General features: G+C 44.6%; 2 protein-coding genes across 2 annotated transcripts; both read right to left on the bottom strand.

Annotated features, from left to right (window-relative positions):
• Positions 1-356: 356 nt before the first annotated feature.
• On the bottom strand, positions 357-16,644 carry LOC135507761 (sarcoplasmic/endoplasmic reticulum calcium ATPase 2-like). Its single transcript, XM_064927390.1, has 23 exons — positions 16,233-16,644; positions 15,414-15,533; positions 15,067-15,084; positions 14,897-14,979; positions 14,534-14,638; positions 14,273-14,411; positions 11,557-11,723; positions 10,553-10,708; positions 10,258-10,399; positions 9,802-9,968; positions 9,520-9,608; positions 8,640-8,742; positions 8,158-8,289; positions 7,897-8,022; positions 7,562-7,783; positions 7,284-7,395; positions 6,568-6,809; positions 6,150-6,370; positions 5,548-5,750; positions 5,317-5,402; positions 5,073-5,206; positions 4,509-4,626; positions 357-2,877 (listed from the first exon to the last, which is right to left on the bottom strand). The coding sequence occupies exons 2-23, from the start codon at positions 15,529-15,531 to the stop codon at positions 2,569-2,571; spliced, it is 3,192 nt and encodes a 1,063-aa protein (XP_064783462.1). The 5' UTR covers positions 15,532-15,533; positions 16,233-16,644; the 3' UTR covers positions 357-2,568.
• A 2,054-nt stretch (positions 16,645-18,698) lies between these two features.
• pold4 (DNA polymerase delta 4, accessory subunit) lies at positions 18,699-20,714 on the bottom strand. The gene is made up of 5 exons (XM_064927389.1): positions 20,583-20,714; positions 20,070-20,168; positions 19,681-19,770; positions 19,306-19,417; positions 18,699-18,862 (listed from the first exon to the last, which is right to left on the bottom strand). Exons 2-5 carry the CDS (start codon positions 20,164-20,166, stop codon positions 18,838-18,840), a joined length of 324 nt encoding a protein of 107 aa, XP_064783461.1. The 5' UTR covers positions 20,167-20,168; positions 20,583-20,714; the 3' UTR covers positions 18,699-18,837.
• Positions 20,715-20,731: the final 17 nt, after the last annotated feature.

Raw genomic sequence — 20,731 nt, 5'->3', positions numbered from 1 at the left:
ACTTTACAGCTGTCAAATCTTCAAACCCTGCTCTACTGCGCCACCTTGCGGCGATAAAAAAATACTCTATAACAGCATGTTTTTCCTGGTGAGGTTAGCCAACATCAGCGTTACCCAATGTAGGCTGTTTTTTTGCCCTAGCACTACACAGTGGATTGAAATACCCAACTCTTCAAGCTTTGATTTTTTTTTTCTTTTTTTGGGGGGGAGGGGGCTTGGGAAACCATGGACGACATGATGAGGGGCCATATTGAGACACATTGTGGCTTTACAATGTGAAGAATACCCTAACCACTGCCATGAATTTAAATACATTGCTCTGACCTCTGTCAAATTAGCAACCACAGAAACGTACATTTAAATTAACAATTTTATTGTTTATCCCATAAAGCATTTTCCATATTTCAAAATAGCAGTAATGTGGCAGACAGCAATGGAACAATTTACAATAAACAAAATACATTCCCACTTTAATTCAGTCAAAATTAAATGTTGTAAAAAGTTCCAATTACTCCACTCAATGTTTATTCCTTTGAAGTTGTTAATTTAAGAATTATTTTGCTTATTGGTTTCAGATGAAGACAGCACTGGCAGAACGCTAGTAGAGAAACAGAGATGGAAAGAAAAGAGACCTCTCCTCTCAGCATCTCTCCCTCATCCCTAATCCCCCTTTTCCACTCCTCTCATTCTTACACCTATTAATGATTTTTATAATAACCCTTTACTACAAAAAAATAATAATAATAATTGCACCCCTAATTCTTTACAGGCACAGTAGGGGTACTACAGATGCCACAGCGACAATTAATCAGAATTCCCATAGTAGTTATATCAATCATAATAAACAAAAAACAATGTTGCAAGTCTGGGGGGGTTAGCAAATTTGGTGTGTAGTCAATAAAACACAAGTGTTCCCAGCCCTAACAAACCCACTACTATAGGGGAAGTGGTATTGGTGTCCACATAAGCAGACTACACAACTTTGTACCTTTAGTTCATGGTGTGATGTCACAGTGGCTGTTAAGACTATCAAAACACATGGTCAACTAGTAGAATGGTAGAGTAGCCTAGCTGAAATATGATGCAATTTCTCAGCCCGACAATGTCAGAGTTGTTGGAGCCTTCCGGAGAGGCAAGTCTACTACTTCTAGGCCTACGTGAGGATTGTGACAGAACTTTAAGGACGCAGCTGAAATCGTGTGGAGGACATCAGAACGAATTTGGTAATGCAAAAAGATGCCAAGCCTGCACCTGAAGCCCATTACTACCCAACCTGGACAGTTCTAGTATAGAGCAACAGTCAGCGTGTTTGAGGAGGATGTGTTTGAGCAAGGCACAGCGCAGAATCGCTTATCTTGATCACACAATGAGTAGTTATTTAGAATGCAAGGTGATTTGGAGATCAGTGATTCTGAGCAGTCCATCTGCAATGTACCAGTAGTCAATCTCAAACATGCATGATGAGAAGGAGACAAAAGGGTATGATGTCATAAAGAGTAGCCAACCTTAATCAGAACCATACAATGGAGGCAACATCCATTCTGTAGCGAAGACGTTAGGCATAGAAAAATCTGACACAAATCAAAAAAAGAAAACAATTCCGTGTCGTTAATAAATACGAATAGTGCAGTGAAAACGAACGCAAAATCTTTTACTTGTCAAAATGCAGCTTTGCCAGCCCATACCCCTAAGAAATACACATTAAATAAGTACTCTGCTGTCCTCTTCTCTAGACACAGTTTGATGACACCTAAATTAAATCAAATATTGACTGATTTCTGAAGCTGGCTGGAATGTCAGTGTATGACCAGTCTGACTGATGCTGGAAGATTCTTCAGCTTTCCCTTTCCATCCAGTCATCCCTCCATTCCCTAGACTGGACTGAAGAAGCTGCTTTCTCTCTATGTTCCCACCTGTCACCTTACAGGTAGAGAAACTGGAATGAAATTAATAAGTACTATCTTCTGTTAGAAATCATCTATAGACAGGAATTTACCTTTCAAAATTTAATAAATATGCAGGAGAGAGTTCAAGACACAAGCAACAGCCATATTCAATCAAATCCGCTAAACAAGCTTTCTGGGGAGAAGTTAAATTGAAAAAAAAATAAACACTCATTCTGAGCCGCCAGAAAGATAGTTTGAATCAACTACAAAGTTGCGTTTCTTCTCTGCTTTGTTCCACATTGTAAAAATTGTGTTGTCAAGGAGCTACGTGAACCAAAACGTGCGTTCTTTCTGCACAAGCGGAATGGTATTTTCAAGACCTATTCCGGTAACACGTTAAACCAGGCATGATTAAATAGGACCTTGAGTTATGTGAAATCCCTCACTTACGGTCAGGGCCCGTATTAAAAAAGTCAGAGTGCTGAGCTAGGTTGTATCAGCTCCCTCCTCTTCACTTCCTCTCACCGTCTCAGATTGTTCACCTTTCATCCCTGGCTTTATCCCTCTAAAAATGTATTTTTTAAATTTGTTCCTTTCCCTGCACTCCATCTTCACCTCAACTTGCTCCCCTATTTATTTTATAGTTCCTTCCCCAAACCCCTCCCACCCCCTCTTCTCACCTTCACTCATAGAACATGTTAGTAATATCAGAGTCCAGGCTGTAAATCCAGACCAGTAGCGGGAACGACATTAAAACGAACGACCAGGACACGCCCTTGAACGCCCTGCTCACGGCGGCGGTCATGCCCCCTGGCCCTTGACCCCTCCGCCGGCGCTCCCGCTCCTCCTCCTGGCGCTCCACGTTGGTACCCGGCTCGATCCAGTTCCGGGCCAGGAACTTAAGGGCCTCGTCCATGAAGATGACAGGCAGGGACATCTTGAGGACCACAACCCACTGTGGCCATGACAGGGGGCGGATCTGGAACACCACCTGGATGGGAGAGAGGGGAGAAAAGGCAAGGGAGAGAGGGGATGGGAGAGGGCAGGGGAGAGAAGGGATGGGAGAAGGCAGGGGAGAGAGAAGGCAAGGGGTGGTTAAACAATGAGATATCGGAGGAGCACAATGTAACACAGGCACTTCATTGTACAGCAGATGTCATTTTGGCACTTAAATTAAGTTAAGTTTTAGTCCCATTTTTTGGCATTTGAATAATGAATTAGTCTGTGAAAATATTGAAAACAATGGGACCATTTTGGCCAACTAAAATGTCCTTTCATTTTAGTCACATGACATTTGTACTGCCGCATTAACCTATGGTAAATATTAAACATATCACTGACTTCCATGTGCATAAACATACATAACCTTGTCCTACCAAGATATTTTTCTGCATTAGATCATATTCTTCCACAAAGCATAAATAATAATATTATATGAACTCAGCAAAAAAATAAACATCTTCTCACTGTCAACTGCATTTGTTTTCAGCAAACATATTTGTATGAAAATAACAAGATTCAACAGACATAAACAAGTTCCACAGACATGTGACCAACAGAAATTGAATAATGTGTCCCTGAACAAAGGGTGGGGGGTCAAAATCAAAAGTAAGTTCGTAATCTGGTGTGGCCACCAGCTGCATTAAGTACTGCACCAGATTTGCCAGTCCTTGCTGAGAGATTTTACCCCGCTCTTCCACCAAGGCACCTGCAAGTCCCCGGACATTTCTGGGGGGGGGGGGGGGGAATGGCCCTAGCCCTCACCCTCCGTGCCAACAGGTCCCAGAGATCCGGGCGCTTCGCTGGCCATGGCAGAACACTGAAATTCCTGTCTTGCAGGAAATCACACACAGAACGAGCAGTATGGCTGGTGGCATTGTCATGCTGGAGGGTCATGTCAGGTTGAGCCTGCAGGAAGGGTACCACATGAGGGAGGAGGATGTCTTCCCTGTAAAGCGCTGCGTTGAAATTGTGCTTGTTGTCATTGCAGGCAATCTGATGATGCTGTGACACACCGCCCCAGACCATGACGGACCCTCCACATCGATCCCGCTCCAGAGTACAGGCCTCTGTGTAATCCGACCATCACCCCTGGTGAGACAAAACCGCAACTCATCAGTGAAGAGCACTTTTTGCCAGTCCTGACTGGTCCAGCAACAGTGGGTTTGTGCCCATAGGCTCAAATGTTGTTGCCGGTGAGGACCTGCCTTACAACAGGCCTACAAGCCCTGTCCAGCCTCTCTCAGCCTATTGCGGACAGTCTGAGCACTGATGGAGGGATTGTGCATTCCCGGTGTAACTCAGGCAGTTGTTGTTGCCATCCTGTACCTGTCCCACAGGTGTGATGTTTGGATATACCGATCCTGTGCAGGTGTTGTTACACGTGGTCTGCCACTGCGAGGAGGATCAGCTCTCAGTCCTATCTCCCTGTAGCGCTGTCTTAAGCATCACCCAGTACGGACATGGCAATTTATTGCCCTGGCCACAACTGCAGTCCTCATGCCCCCTTGCAGCATGCCTAAGGCACGTTCACACAGATGAGCAGGGACCCTGGGCATCTTTCTTTTAGTGTTTTTCAGAGTCAGTAGAACATTTATGCCAGATGAACGAACACACACTTACAGGCAGGGGGTCAACATAGAGGATGAGGAAGTGGAGCGCCATGGAGAGACAGATAGCTCCCACCAGCCAGGGGTTGGACCAAGGAGGCATCTTCAGCAGGGACTGGTTTTCTGACAGACTGAGGACAAGGACACACAGCGGAGCTCAGAAATGGACCAGTACAAACTCATAAGATGCCAATAGAATATTGATATTAACACAACAGAGCTCTGGATATCAGTACAAAGTCAGATGTCAGTAAAATATCCACACATATACTAAATAATCTGATAGAAATCTGTACTCGATTGAATAGGCATGCATATCATGACCTTTTTTGTGTGTTTAATTTGATGTAAACATTTATGTCTGATTGAAAAGAGCAAAGGTTGACTACAAATGCAATAGAACTGAATGAACCGTAGAGTCAATATTTATACATGTAGAATGTACTGTGACTAATAAATAGAAATGTTATTGTACGAGAACTAAAACCTGTTCTGTGTCACGTCACAAATAATCATCTCTGTGACCGATGCTAAGTACCGCAAGGAATTGTTGGGAGTTGCAGTTTTAGTAGCGTACCTGTTGAGGGCGTTACACATCTCTATGGTAACGAGCACGGACAGGGCCATGGTCATGGGGTAAGGCGATTCGAACACTGAGCACTGCACCCCCGCAAACTCCCCGTGGCCTTCACTGCACTGTAGATAGTGGGACTAAGAGGAGGAGAGAAAATTTAAAAAAATTTAAAGAGCGAGATGGGTGAGTGAGTGAGAGGTCAGAGACGTTAAAGTAAGAGAAGTGAGAGAGAGGGACATGTTCTTACCAGTTGGTAGAAGGAGAGTTTGGGTCCGTCGTGTGCTGCCATGAACCACCAGGCAGCAGCTCCTACTGTGGCCGCTCCCACGTAGCCTGAGAGAGAAGTCAAAGGTTAGATGTGTATATTCTAGAATCCGAGCTGATATTGTGACGTAAAAATACAAAAACCCTGTCTGTTCATAATCTAGCCTCACAATGCGGTGTCTGCCATAGATATAGATATACTAGATTTACTCACATCCGACAATGAGGTATCTGCAGAAGAGCCAGCCGGAGATAAGTGGCTCCTTGGGGGAGCGTGGGGGGCGGGACATGATGTCCAGGTCAGGGGGGTTGAAGCCCAGGGCGGTGGCCGGGAAGCCGTCTGTCACCAGGTTGACCCACAGCAACTGGACTGGGATCAGGGCCTCGGGCATACCCAGGGCAGCCGTCATGAAAATACTGGAGGGGAGAGGGTCAGAGTGAGGGAGGGATACAACATAATTCAGAAATCCTCTTTCACTGTCCCAGACTACTATTTTCCCTCAAGTTAATCCCTTCAACCATCCCTCCTTTTAAAATTTTCCTTCTCCCCATTGTCACCTGACCTAAAGAGTACTCCTCTCCTAAATGTCCACCACTGTTCTGTTATCCTTCCCCTTTATTTATAACCGTAACCCTACCACCCTTCCCCGTTTCCATCCCCCTCTCCCCACATACAACCTCTCCTCACATACAACCTCTCCTATGAAACAGTTTCATTTTGTTATAGATGGCTTTCCCTCCCTCTCCTCTAATCCATCCCTCTCCTCTAATCCATCCCTCTCCTCTAATCCATCCCTCTCCTCCCCCTATCCTCACCAGACAACCTCTCCTATGTTGGAAGAGATGAGGTATCGTATGAACTGTTTCATGTTGTTGTAGATGGCTCTGCCCTCTTCTACAGCCGCTACGATGGTAGAGAAGTTATCATCAGCTAAGATCATCTCGGAGGCAGACTTGGCCACAGCCGTGCCTGAACCCATGGCGATACCGATCTCTGCCTTCTTCAGGGCTGGCGCATCATTTACTCCATCACCAGTCTGGGGGAGAGTGGGATGGAGGGGGCAAGAACAGGCGATGAGTCAAAACAAGGGAGGAAACGCATGAAAGGCCCCACACAATGCAAACATGCCTTTTTAAGTGTCACAAAGTAGAGCCCTAGACAGGGACACTGTTGCCAGAGATACACACACACTTTCACCAACCCCCTAAACACACTCACACAGCCCCCCCTCACCATGGCTGTGATGTCATCAAGGCTCTGTAGGTACTCCACGATACGGCTCTTGTGTGTGGGTTCCACGCGGGCGAAGCAGCGTCCGGTACGACAGGCCTGCCTCTGGAGGTGGGGGGGCAGCTCGTCAAACTCCCTCCCCGTCAGGCCCCCTGAGAACGGGTCGTCCCTGCCCGCCTCCTCCTCCTCCTCCGTGATGATGCCCACGCGACGACAGATGGACATGGCCGTGCCCTTGTTGTCACCTGGGGGGGACGCGAGTTTAGAGGCAAGACGTTAGAGATGACACCCAGCAGGCAAAACGGTTTGAAATTGCGTTATTAGGCCGATACCAGTATCGTGATACTCGATAGTGTCGTGGCAAGTAAACAAAACACAAAGTGGATTTTAAAAAATCCATAATGTCACATTTATTTAATTTTACAAGTTAAAGCAAACAATATTTGACATACAGCAGCTTTTTAGAAAGGACAAAAAAAAAAAAAAAAGTCTGCATCGTGATTTCATTTTTGCCATTGAAAAAAATATTGCAATACTACCATCGTCCCGGCCTTTCACATTATAATATCATTTTAAACTAGACAAGTGGGAGGCTAGAAATTCTGTTCAGTTGACTTTAATGAATCCCCTCGGATTCTGTGTCTTGCATCTCCCCATCCAACAAACATGTATCACAACACAACAAACAACCGAGGGAGCGTGTGCGAGGCGTGTCATACCCGTGATCATGATGACCCGGATGCCAGCCTGTCGACACATGCGGACCGCACCAAGTACTTCCTTCCTGGGGGGGTCCAGCATCCCCACGCAGCCCACGAAGGTCAGGTCCGACTGGGGGGACATTGTTGTTTATTTAACACTAATCAAATAAAACTGTATTTGAAGTGTCTTTAAAATCCACAACACACTTTAGTCAAAAATCAATAAAAGAGATTCATAAAAAGGATGATATAATCCTAAAAAAAAAAAAATCTTTTTTTTTTTTTAAATCACTCACCTCGTAGTCGGCGAAGGTAGCCGAGTTCTCCAGGTTGAGGGAGCGTATCTCGGGGGGTGAGTCCCGGGTCGCCATGGCGAGGCATCGGAGGGTGTCCCGCCCCGTGGCCCACTCCCTGACGGTCCCCTGGAGCTGCTCCCGCCCCGCTGGTGTCATGGGCACGCGCGCGCCCCCGTTCACCCGGATCCAACGGCAGCGCTCCAGCACGCTCTCCGGAGCTCCCTGGGAGAGAGAAGACAAATGGATACAAAGTGAGGAGAGTGATAAAGAGCTCAGAAGAAAGAAACGCGTAAGGAACAGAAACGACAAGAAAGAACAGACAGGAGAGAGCTGACCTTGACAAACATCTTGGCCCCCGTGGCAGAGCGGCTGAGCTTGTTGGGAGAACAGAACACTGACATGGACTTCCTGTCACGAGAGAACTCCAACGTCAACTCCTTCCTCATCAACTGTTTAATCACCTGATGGAGAGGATAGAGGAGATATCATTCAATCATCCTGCCAGGAGGTAAATTAGGTCAGCATGTCTCAAATGGTACACAGATTTTTTTCAAAAGCACGGACACAGATTTTTTATTTATTTTACAGACACACACCGAGCAGCAGGCAGTAGCTCTCTCGACTGCTGACAGTCCTCGTAGGTCTGTGTCGAACACGTTCATCTTCTCCACCAGACAGCACAGGGCCGTCTCTGTGGCTTCGCCTACCTTCTCATACACACCCTTAGACTGGACACACACACACACACACACACAGGTTAAGGGTCAACAAGGATATTATTTTAATGTATTATTCCAAACAGATGCTACTGGACTGGAACAAAGTCTCCAGGACTAGAACTAAGAAGTGTCTCAGTGGTTATATGGTGCGCAGGGAAGGGCAGGGGTTATATTGTGCGCAGGGCATGGCAGGGGTTATATTGTGCGCATGGAAGGGCAGGGGTTATAGTGTGCGCATGGAAGGGCAGGGGTTATGGTGGGCAGGGCAGGGGTTATGGTGTGTAGGGCAGGGGTTATGGTGTGTAGGGGTTATGGTGTGCAGTGCAGAGCAGTGAGCAGTGTGCTGGCGCTGTTCTTACCTCGTTGTAGTCCAGAGAGGAGTCGTTACACAGAGCACAGATAGAGGCCATCTCCACCAGGCCCTCATACTGACTACACTTCACTATCGTTTCATCCTTATACCTGGGGGAGAGAGAGAGAGGACAAGGAGAAGAGAGTTAAAGATGGATGTGGAAGATGACATGGGGAGAGATGAGGGAGAGAGAGAGAAAGGGGAAAGATGGAGTGAGAAGTAAGGGATTGTGAAAAGCCAGAAGAGGGGGAGAATGAGACTAGAGAAAGGAAGAAGTAGAGGGGAACCAAATATTAGAAAGATAACATTTCTCAGCATCCTAAAGGTCCAGTGCAGTCAGAAATATATATATCCACACCGAGGTTGAAATAAAACGGAAATTGTGAAAAATGATCATGTCCAATTGACAAGACTGCCTGAAATTTCAGCCTATTTTGGTGGGATAGAGTTTTGGCCAGCCTGGTGACATCACCAGGCATTAAATTAGTTAATAGACCAATAAGAAAGAGTTCCAAAACCCTCTGCCAATAACAGGTAGTTTTCAGTTTTCCCCTCCCCACTCAGACAGTCTTAGCAAAATTGGGGATGAGTGATTTGTCATGACATCTAGTGCTTTCAAGACAACTGGAAACTCCAAAGAAACGCGGTCAAATCATGACCTTCCTGATCTTCAGGTCAGAATTTCAGAGCTCTAGAAAGATGCCAGAGTTTCTGACATGGAATTTCATGTTGGATGACCATTCAAAGCGATTTTTCCCAGTCGGGGCTCGTTTTTTCCCCCGAGTTCCCAGTTGTCTTGAACGGACTGAAGTCCGATATTTCCAAGTTCCTAGTTGTTTTGAACGTCGCAATCATCAGTGAAGGGTTAAAAGGTTAAAGGCACTCACACTTCCCCTTCTGGGGCGTAAGTCGATCCGGTCACCGAAAACTCACTCAGGGCGCATCGCTCCCCTGACACACTGTCCACAACAAATATCTATACACACACATGCAGATACAGACAGACAGGGTTAGAAAATACACACTCGTTGTCACAATCAGTTAGGTTAGGTCAGCATCAGGCTGAGTGTCTGTCAATCAACATGCCAAACCATTCCACTTTCAGGTCAGCTCCAGGGAACCAAAAGTGGTTACTCATTTCCTATCTCCATTTTTCCCCCCTCTCTCACCTGGTGGACAGACATCTGGTTGGTGGTGAGGGTGCCAGTCTTGTCAGAGCAGATGACAGAGGTGCAGCCCAAGGTCTCCACAGAGGGCAGACTGCGGACGATGGCATTCTTCCGAGCCATGCGTCTGGTCCCCAGAGCCAGGCAGGTGGTGATCACAGCGGGTAGGCCTGTGGGGGGGGGCAAGATTGAATAGGGTGAAGGGACAGTTAAATATATGGTTCCATAATGGTTCTTCCGAGTCATGTAACAAAAGTAGAGACTGGCTGATCAATCTATTTATCGAGTTAAGAGCCTACATGGACACAGAGAGGAGCTGTCTTGAGAGAATTAATTTTGGTTTAGATTGCTCAGAATAGAATAGACTCCTGCTCTACTTTGTGTGTGTCACATGGAGGCAGAGAAGGAAATAAGAGAAGAGAGATAGGAAAGAGAGAGGTGGTTGGTCCCACAACGTACCCTCAGGGATGGCAGCTACAGCCAGTGCCACAGCGATCTTGAAGTAGTAGACAGCCCCTCTGAGCCAGCTGCCACCGTGGACCGGGTCATTGAAATGGCCCACGTTGATACCCCACACTGCCACACAGATCACTGTGATCACCTAGAGGTAGGGAGAGAGCCTGTAATCACAACACTGCCACTCACCCCCCAATTTTTTTTTATTTAACTAGGAAAGTCAGTTAAGGAACAATACAGCTGACAAATTAAATAAAATGAGGAAAAGAAAGAGGGAAGAGAAGGAAAGTCCTTGTACCTTGGACAGCTGTTCTCCAAACTGGTCCAGTTTCTGCTGCAGCGGTGTTCTCTCTGGGTCTGTCGCAGCCATCTCGTCGCGAATCTTCCCGATCTCAGTCTGCACCCCTGTAGCTACCACCACACCTATAGCTCTGCCCGCCGCAATGTTGGTGCCCTGGAAGAACAATGATACAAAGCAATGTGTTGGTACACTCTTAACTACTACAGGAGTTTGATCTGAAAAGCAGCATACTTTTTCCAGATCAAATAGAAACATGAGTCAAGAGAAGAAAAAAAAACATGGGGATTACAGTCAACACAAGAGCAGAAAGATATCTTTTCAACCAGAAATACACTGTATTTTCAACATTTTTTCAAAGACATTTAAAACCACAAAGAAGTGTTTCCAACGTCTTGTGCTCATTGGGTAGATATATTATAAATCACAAATTGTGTGTGTGTGTGTGTGTGTGTGTGGGGGGGGGGGTCAACAACATGCATCTCACATATTCGGTATAATTTAGTGATATACAGAACAGAATCCGTATGTGGGGGTAGGTCTAGTACCTACACAGCCCTCGATGGTCCAGTTCGATGGCTCCACTATCAGTACATTGACCTGGAAGACAGTGGTCTTGAAGCTCGTTCACCTGGCTCTTCAGAAGTGCATGAGGAGCACTTAAGTAGGTTACATCACACAGTATATTGTGTGTTTTTGTACGTGTCCTGTTCAAACAATGCGAGTGATGTTTTATTCAACAAACGGTTGAGTCACACCTTCAACACTCACATCAAAGCATCAGTGCGCACACAGTCCTGAGTTCTGGTTCCTCTCCTCACACCATATCTCCCATTAGATCAATAAAACACACACACACACACACACACACACACTCGCTCTCCCGCACTTACACAAACAAATGTGCACCTTTTAGCTTGATGCCTTAATCTCACGTGCTGTGCTGGTCTATTTCTAATCAGATAATGACCCCCCCCACCACACACTCTTTCCCACCCACTTACAGAGAACAGCATGTTTTTCTTGTCCTGGTTGACGGCTCGCGGGTCAGGCACTGGGTCTGTGTGTTTGATCACAGACACCGACTCCCCCGTCAGGATGGACTGGTCCACTCGCAGTGTGGTGGAGCGGATGGAGGTCAGCCGGATGTCTGCTGGGACTTTATCACCCACTGGGGGAAAACGGGGCGGAACAGGGAGGTGATGGTTCAAGTCTTACATTGCAGAAATATGTGGACACCCCTTCAAATTAGTGGATTTGGCTATATCAGCCACACCCATTGCTGACAGGAGTATAAAAATTGAGCACAAGCCATGCAATCTCCATAGACAAACATTGGCAGTTGAATGGCCCATACTGAAGAGCTCAGTGACTTTCAACGTGGCACCGTCATGGGATGCCACCTTTCCAACAAGTCAGTCTGTCAAATTTCTCCTCTGCTAGAGCTGCCCCAGTCAACTGTAAGAAAACAGACACCTCACAAGTCCTCAACTGGCAGCTTCATTAAATAGTACCTGCAAAACACCAGTCTCAACATCAGTGAAGAGGCGACTCCGGGATGCTGACCTTTTAGGCAGAGTAGCAAAGAAAAAGCCATATCTCAGACTGGCCAATAAAAATAAAATATTAAGATGAGCAAAAGAACAGAGCATGGACAGAACTCTGCCTAGTAGGCCAGCATCCCGGAGTCACCTCTTCACTGTTGACTTTGAGAATGGTGTATTGCGGTACTATTTAATGAAGCTGCCAGTTAAGGACTTGTGAGGCATCTGTTTCTCAAACTAGACATCCTAATGTACTTGTCCTCTTGCTCAGTTGTGCACTGAGGCCTCCCACTCCTCTTTCTATTCTGGTTAGACCCAGTTTGCGCTGTTCTGTGAAGGGAGTAGTACACAGCGTTGTACGAGATCTTCAGTTTCTTGGCAAGATCTCACATGGAATAGCCTTTATTTCTCAGAACAAGAATAGACTGATGCGTTTCAGAAGAAGTTTTTTGTTTCTGGCCATTTTGAGCCTGTAATTGAACCCACAAATGCTGATGCTCCAGATACTCAACTAGTCTAAAGGAGGCCAGTTTTATTGCTTCTTTAATTAGCACAGCAGCTTTCAATGTAGAATGCAAACAGGGTCAAGTTAACATACTGAATTTAGCAAAGGTGGGATAGGTCTACATTTTGTTATTTAGTTTCTGTAAGCTGTTTAACAAACTACAATGGACTAACATTGGAATTGGAGTTGATTCCAAGGCAATACATAAAAGACCATAAATACACAACTTAAAGCAACCACATATTTCGCCATGGAGCACGTTTCTGATTGGCCAGTGAGGGGCCAAATCTCAACACACCCTAAACTTGTTTATTCATAAAAACCCAGCCCTTTCGCACCCATGCCAGCAAACAGCGTCGATAATTATGGTTGTGAAAATAGGAAAAATATTTGACACCGCCAGCGCTTAGATTGACCGTTGTGTTAAGTTTGTTCTAATACATCCCATATTATAATACAGCCCATACTAAACTAAAGCCCATAGACTATTAATCATCTTATTTCCACACAACTGCTGTTTTGTTTATTTATGACCTGTCAATCAACCAAATTCATTGATAAACATCTCAAACCCTGCAAGATCATTGGCTCAGACAGATAGACAGGCAGTGATGTGATGATTGATGCAATAAACAGTGTGTTATGGTTTTTTTTTTTTTCCTCCATGGATGATTCCCAAATGGCACTATTCCCTAGCTCTGGTCAAAAATAGCACACTATAAAAGGGAATAGGGTGCCATTTGGGATGCATCCGAGTGTTCCGCTGTGTAAACTGTGATTGGTGTCACAAAGTTCCCATGCTCTTTAAGCCAAACATCGCCACTGTGAATCTCGGAGTCACACACAAATAAAAAACACACTCAAATCCCATTTCCTCTGTTACTTCTTTGAAGCTCTAAGAATAGAAACTGAGCGCCTTGAGGATTCGACAATTGGGGCGGTCTTAACCCTTTGAGCTGTGTTGTCGCTAAAAGTCACACAGAAATTTGAAACTGACCCCCAAACCGCATTTTCAGTCAGATATCTGTAAAAAGTTTAATTGAGAAAATATTTGGAAAAGGTTAGAATCGCTGAACCCGTCTGGCCTCATTCCCAGAGCTTATCAAGATGCAGGGATATTGGGTATTGTAGGCCTCTTCGGATATCATATCAACTGACAGCACCTTGATTGAATTATGAATTTCCCATAGAACCTTTATTTGATTTCCATGATGATGCGAGGGCAAATATCCAACCCATACAGGTAAAAAGAAATGTCAAGGGTACCTAAAAAAAATATTTTGGGAAATTTAAACAACTCGGTCAATAATAGAACACTTTGGGTATGGGATTTACTTAATGGGTATGGGATTTGTAGTTTCTGTTTCCCCCTACACACCTGCCACCTTCATGTATAGAACACTAGGGACCTTTCAGGAGTTACAGAATTTGTAGTTTTTTCCCCTACCTGCTATAGTACCTCAATATCATAGGTGTTTTTTGGGGGGGGGAGTTGCTGTTCTTCTTTCCATTATTGGAGGACTTCTAATATAAAGAACACTTAGGCCCCAAGACTAGAGGATGGTGAGATTTTTCTGCCTACCTGCTATAGTACCTCAACAATGTTATCAGTTACAGTGTAGAACACTGTGGTCCCTAGAGGACTCTGGGATTTGTAGTTGTTCTGCCTACCTGCCACCTCCACTATGTCCCCAGGTACGAGGTCCTTAGCCCGGACCCTCTGGACACTCTTCCTGTCCTGTCGGTACACCTTCCCCATCTCAGGTTCATACTCCTTCAGCGCCTCGATCGCGTTCTCAGCATTACGCTCCTGGAAACACACACACGTGAATGAACACACATCGTCGCACACATTAATAAACTTGTTTATGCATGAACACACACTTAGGAAGGAACACGCACTAATGAAACATGTCAAAACACTGACTTTACCTGCCACACCCCGACAATAGCGTTGGCGATGAGGATGAGGAGGATGACGAAGGGTTCCACGAAGGCTGTGATGGTCCCCTCTCCTTCCTCAAACCAGGCAAGAGTCTGTCAGAAGAGAGAGAGAGAGAGAGAGAGAGAGAGAGGTTAAAGAGGAACTTGTTTTCAACAACCAAGAGACTATGTGACAGATGGTAATACTGTGAGGATATAAAGAGTGAATAGTAATGTTCAGAGCAAAATATTGAAATAGCTATAAACATATGTCTGACTGGCTTTGGGTAGGCTGTAACTTAGCCATTTACTGTAAAGCTACAGTATTTACGATAGTGTTTGTTCAGGTTGTCTGTGTGTGTGTGTCCTTACGAAGGAGATGCAGGCAGCCAGCAGAAGAATCCGAACCAACAGATCCTCAAACTGTTCCAGGACCAGCTCCCATAGCGACTTCCCTGGAAACACAGATATGGAAAGAATGTAAATGCAGGGGACAGAGAGAGAAAGAGAGCGACCGGAGAGAGAGATGATGAACATCTTACCTTCTTCTGCCGGTAACTCTGCATCATGGAGTTCAGAAATCCAGAGAGAAAGAGAGATTGTTATAAACATAGCAGTAACATTGCTATTATCAGCCATCATCACATTACTAAACATAGGTCTAACTTGGGTGTCATTACATTGTAATAATCATTGAAACAATTGAATACTGGTGAGAGTAAAAGGGGTCAAGGGTTAAGGATTAGGAGTGAAGGGTTTGGGCTGTGTCCAAAATGGCACCTATTCCCGACATTGGTCAAAAAATAGTGAACTGAGTCCTATAGGTGCTGGTCAAAAGCAGTGCACTACATAGGTAATAGTGTCATTTAGGTCACGAACTAGGACATACCGTTTGGGCCCCATCTCTCCTTGCTCTTCCTCAGCTGTTCACAGCTCAGGCCTGTCGACTCATTCACACAGAAATACCCCAACACCTCCTCGACGGTCTTAGTATGGGCATTGTCCATCCCTGAAGGAGAGTCAAAGAGAGAGAGTGTGAAGGTGGATACACAACACATCGGTAGGTCTACATAACATTAACTCTTAACTAGTGAAAATAAAATGGAGGGGGGGGGGGGGGTGACCGACTTGATGCTGTAAATACCGATTTGAGACCGAGAACCGCCTGGGGACATTACAAAACGAGCCTAGATAGTGAATCAGATGCACCTGTTGCATGTAAATTAGGTTGATTTACAGCACCTGTTCGGTTCAGGAGGGGGTTCAACACATGATACAATAAACTTCGCAACATCATAATATACTGGAACCGTGAATTCTCCGTCACATTGTGCTAAATGCACCTATCGAGGATTCGACGAAGATACAATGTCAGAATCTCAGAATGTTACCGACAGAATCATCTTCGCAGCATCCGACGCAGAGCTCATGTGAGCACGCAGACACGGGTCAAGTGTTTGTCAACCACTCACATTATTTTACAAATAAAATAAAAGCAATGTCGTGTGTTTGTTGACATACAACGATAAAGTCTTGTTGACGAGCTTTTAAATATCTGCATTGAAGGTAAATGTCCTACTTCCAGGCCGAGCCGCTGCGACGCCTTCAATATGCTAACATTTGCTAACTGGCGTTCTCAGAATCGGTACCTAGCGAATAATCCTGTTTGCACGGGACGTTTACGCTCAATTAATTTAGGGAGACTTACCAGTACACTACGTATCCCGGTATTGCGTTGACTAACAACTAATTCCGAAACGTTGAGTAAATAACACAATATCAAAACAAATAGGATTAGAAAACCACAAAAAGAAAACGGTAATTCCCACGACGAATTGAGAAATCGATCTAACGTTACATTAACTGCCTGTCTATCTCTCCCACTGAATCGCTAGCTAACATTACGTCCTGGAAAATTATAAGGAAGGCATTTTCAGAGAATAACAGTAATTTTCTTCCGGTACAACTAAGATTTGTTGGAACCGTATTCCCCTACTTCTATATTTGATTACAACACCGATGTCGTGCGCTTTAATCCACCCGCTATGTCACAGCTATCTAAATAGCCGTCGCTTTATTTCATGCTAGGCCACAGAATTACACAGTTGTGCATCAGTGGCAGAAATCGTAGGAGCAGAAGTAAGGCCAATTAGAGACCTGGGATTTAGACTGAATTGGCTGTACAGCGAATCACATTGCAGCAACTTCTATAAACCCGCCTACCAGTGATTTGCTGCAGGAGGGTGGAACCCCAACCTTGCCCTTGGCTCAGTGCTTGACCAATGAACGTGCTGTGCGACAGTCGTTTTTCAGATGATTGACTTTTGTACAACCCAATGGGTTTGTCAATGACACTCGCTTCGTGTTACACCTGACCAATAGTAAAGTTTGTCAAACAAAATAGGCGGAACGTAGATTTAAAGGTAAAACTGAGAGCTCCCTCCCCCAACGCCCATCTGTCACCAGAATGCTAATGAGTGACGCGCAATATCGGACTCTTACTAGAGCTCCGACCTGAAGATCACCGACATCATGATTTGATCTCGTATTTTTCCAAGTTCCCAGTTGTTTTGAACGCGGCATGTCTGGTCGCATATGTACCTAAAGTCATATGTGGTCAGACATTATGTGTCCCCCGCCCCATCTCTCTCTCTCTCTCTCTCTCTCTCTCTCTCTCTCTCTCTCTCTCTCTCTCTCTCTCTCTCTCTCTCTCTCTCTCTCGCTCTCTCTCTCTCTCTCGCTCTTTCTCTCTCGCTCTCTCTCGCTCTCTCTCTCGCTCTCTCTCTCGCTCTCTCTCTCTCTCTCTCTCTCTCTCTCTCTCTCACACGCACCCTCCTATCTGCTCTATAAGAGGTCACGTTAACAGCAGGAGGCTATTGCTAGTCTGACGCAACACATTAGCCTACATTACGTATTCTGGGCTATTACTCAAATCAAGTCACATTTTATTTGTCACATGCTTCATAAACAACAGATATAGACTAACACTCACGGGCCCTTCCCAACAATGCCGAGAGGAAAAAAATGAAATACTAGAAAAACAATAAAACAAGGAATAAATACACAATGAGTGACAAACTTGTCTGTATAGCTACATATGCACTGAGTATACAAAACATTAAGAATGCTTGCGCTTTCCATGGACAACTGACTAGGTGAATCCAGCTGAAAGCTATGATCCCTTGTTGATGTCACTTGTTAAATCTACTTCAATCAGTGTAGATGATGGGGAAGAGACAGGTTAAAGAAGGATTTTTAAGCCTTGAGACAATTGAGACATGGATTGTGTACAGTCGTGGCCAAAAATTGAGAATGACACAAATATTAATATCCACAAAGTTTGCTGCTTCAGTGTCTTTAGATATTTTTGTCAGATGTTACTATGGAATACTGAAGTATAATTACAAGCATTTCATAAGTGTCAAAGGCTTTTATTGACATTTACATGAAGTTGATGCAAAGAGTCAATATTTGCAGTGTGGACCCTTCTTTTTCAAGACCTCTGCAATCCCCCCTGGCATGCTGTCAATTAACTTCTGGGCCACATTCTGACTGATGGCAGCCCATTCTTACATAATCAATGCTTGGAGTTTGTCAGAATTTGTGAGTTTTTGTTTGTCCACTCGCCTCTTGAGAATTGACCACAAGTTCTCAATGGGATTAAGGTCTGGGGAGTTTCCTGGCCATGGACCCAAAATATAATTTTTTTGTTCCCCGAGCCACTTAGTTATCACTTTTGCCTTATGGCAAGGTGCTCCATCATGCTGGAAAAGGCATTGTTCATCACCAAACTGTTCCGGGATGGTTGGGAGAAGTTGCTTTCGGAGGATGTGTTGGTACCATTCTTTATTCATGGCTGTGTTCTGAGGCAAAATTGTGAGTGAGCCCACTCCCTTGGCTGAGAGCAATCTTGAGCAACTCAAGAACAAAAAGGTGTTCCTAATGTCTGGTATACTCAATGTGTATTACTGTGTAATAGAATGTGTCACTGTCTACACAACATTAGCAGGTAATAGCAACATCTGACTCTCTCTCTCTCGTACATATACAATTGAAAAACTTTATTTTGAAATAGGTTACCTATAAAAATATTTATGCAAACGTCTCAAATGTGTACCAAATGTGTGACGTAGGCAGTGGTGTGTTTGTGTGACAGACCTAACAAAAGCAGATATTTGGGTAGAAAATGTTATTTATTTATTTTTTAAGTGTAGTGTGATGGTTAGCAGTCAAACCCGAACTGAACAAAAGCAAAACCACGTGAACTTTGGACATTGCACTTCTATCTTCTCTGTCTCTCCACTTTTTATGTCTCACAATGGATAGTCACTCCACAGGCTGAAAGACAAAACAGTACGAAGACAATATTTTATGACAATTGTATAATATCTCATTACTGTTATGCACAACGCTACTTTTGATACTGTATGGCTGGAATACATTTGTAATGGTCCAGAATCAAGTGTGTGTGTTTATGAGAGTTTTTGTGTGTGTTTGACTGTGTGTGTGGTGTGTGTACACTCTTAGAAAAAAGGTGCTATCTAGAACCTAAAAGGGTCCTTCGGCTGTCCCCATAGGAGAACCCTTTGAAGAACCCTTTTTGGTTCCATGTAGAACCATTTTGGTTTCCATGTCAAATCCTTTCCACAGAGGGTTCTACATGGAACCCAAAAGGCTTCTCCTATGGGGACAGCCGAATAACCCTTTTTTCTAATGAATGCACATGCATTTGTGTATGCATCTGCTTGTTCGTTGTATGTGTAGTATTCTGATCATAGTACCAGTGTGTGTAGTCCGGGTCTGTGTCTGCGCAAAGTAGCATATCTCTGATCTCCTGAGGGGGGTTTAACCCATGCTGTGCAGCTCTCTCCCACCGCTGCAAGCGACTGATACCTGATAGAGAGAGAGAGAGAGTGGGAGTACAGTGCGAGTAGGAACGCTACTGTAGATCATATAACACTATGAAATACAGGAGGGAAAACAATTGGATCGGTTTAAAACAATTCACAAAACAAGAGGAAACGCTAAAACATCACACTATAAAGGAACCGTGCAAAGATGAAACACTGGCGCACCGCTGTGCTGCATATTGTTATTATGAACAACGGTATTAAAATGTGTTGTCAAGATAGTTAACAAGGGTTGCTGCAGGGTACCTGTGCAGGGTCCATACCGCCAGTCCTGGTCAAACTGCCTCAGCTCCTGCAGCTCTATCTCTCTGGCCGTGAGGGGGAGTGGCTCAGTGTCTGATTGGACGAGAGACAGGAAGCGAGGTTAGAGTGACACCACCATGACCAATCACTTACAGCTGGGCCATAGTGCTCTATTGACAAGTTGAGTTGCATCACTGAATCACTAATTTCCTCTCCGGAGACCAATAAAACTATTCTAGCACCCTATTTTATTTTATTCATTGTGTCTTTTGGGTGTCATTATTTGGGTGTCATTTGAAAACAGTAGTTCAATTTCATACTCTACTATGTCCCATCTGTCTTGTATGACTGATGTGTGGTTTGCTGGACACACACACACACACAACTCTAACCCTTCTGGGGAGGCGATGGGGCCCTCTTCTCCTCTCTCCTGGATCTCTTTACCACCTTGTAGGAGTCGGTGATCAGAGCTGCACGTTTGGCCGTCATAGCTGACAGACAGACAGAGAGGGTGTGTTTTCTACTGACATTGATGAGTAGGCAGTGTTTCTAGTTCAATAGTAAAATTCCGAATCTGGGTTCTTGTTTGGTTTAAACCAAGTCTGCAGTATAGTTTGCGGGTTGACGTTACACACAGGGCATAACTACATTTTGACACAGCGACTGAACGTCCCACCCCCAACCTTAGTTTCTTTACAAATGGATTGAAGTCTGTAATGCAAACATTAGCTGCATAACTTGCAATTTCGACGATATTTCGCCAATAATGTAAAGTATTGTGAACATTTTGTATGCATTACTATCACATTTTCTGCGCGTTTACATTGGTTTCTTGTACTTGCGCAATTCTTTGTGTGCAAAAACGTTTTTTTTTATCAAGCCCTTGATATTGTTTTATAACATACCAGATCGTAATTCTGTTCGATGTCTTTCCACTTCGGTTTTTGCCTGACGATCAATTTGTATGTTCTCATGAACAAAACAATCGAAACGCAACAAACCCGGACCAAGAGAAAAAAAAACGTCAAACGTAACGCATAACAGCCTTGGCCAC

This window comes from Oncorhynchus masou, chromosome 21 (genome assembly GCF_036934945.1).
Source record: "Oncorhynchus masou masou isolate Uvic2021 chromosome 21, UVic_Omas_1.1, whole genome shotgun sequence".
Lineage (NCBI taxonomy): Eukaryota > Metazoa > Chordata > Actinopteri > Salmoniformes > Salmonidae > Oncorhynchus > Oncorhynchus masou.
Note: the sequence above shows the minus strand (reverse complement) of the source record. Positions and strands in the feature narration are given on the sequence as shown.

What these genes read in the sequence shown, in the direction of transcription:
- pold4 (XM_064927389.1), bottom strand. Translation starts at nt 20,166, where the DNA reads ATGACGGCCAAACGTGCAGCTCTGATCACCGACTCCTACAAGGTGGTA. An exon ending in CCCATCGCCTCCCCAGAAGG is followed by an intron (nt 19,771 to 20,069) that starts GTTAGAGTTGTG and finishes TCGTCCAATCAG; the next exon opens with ACACTGAGCCACTCCCCCTC. An exon ending in GACCCGGACTACACACACTG is followed by an intron (nt 18,863 to 19,305) that starts GTACTATGATCA and finishes TTTGTCTTTCAG; the next exon opens with CCTGTGGAGTGACTATCCAT.
- LOC135507761 (XM_064927390.1), bottom strand. Translation starts at nt 15,531, where the DNA reads ATGGACAATGCCCATACTAAGACCGTCGAGGAGGTGTTGGGGTATTTC. An exon ending in AGAAAAACATGCTGTTCTCT is followed by an intron (nt 10,709 to 11,556) that starts GTAAGTGGGTGG and finishes TTGTTCTTCCAG; the next exon opens with GGCACCAACATTGCGGCGGG. An exon ending in ACCAGATGTCTGTCCACCAG is followed by an intron (nt 9,609 to 9,801) that starts GTGAGAGAGGGG and finishes GTGTGTGTATAG; the next exon opens with ATATTTGTTGTGGACAGTGT.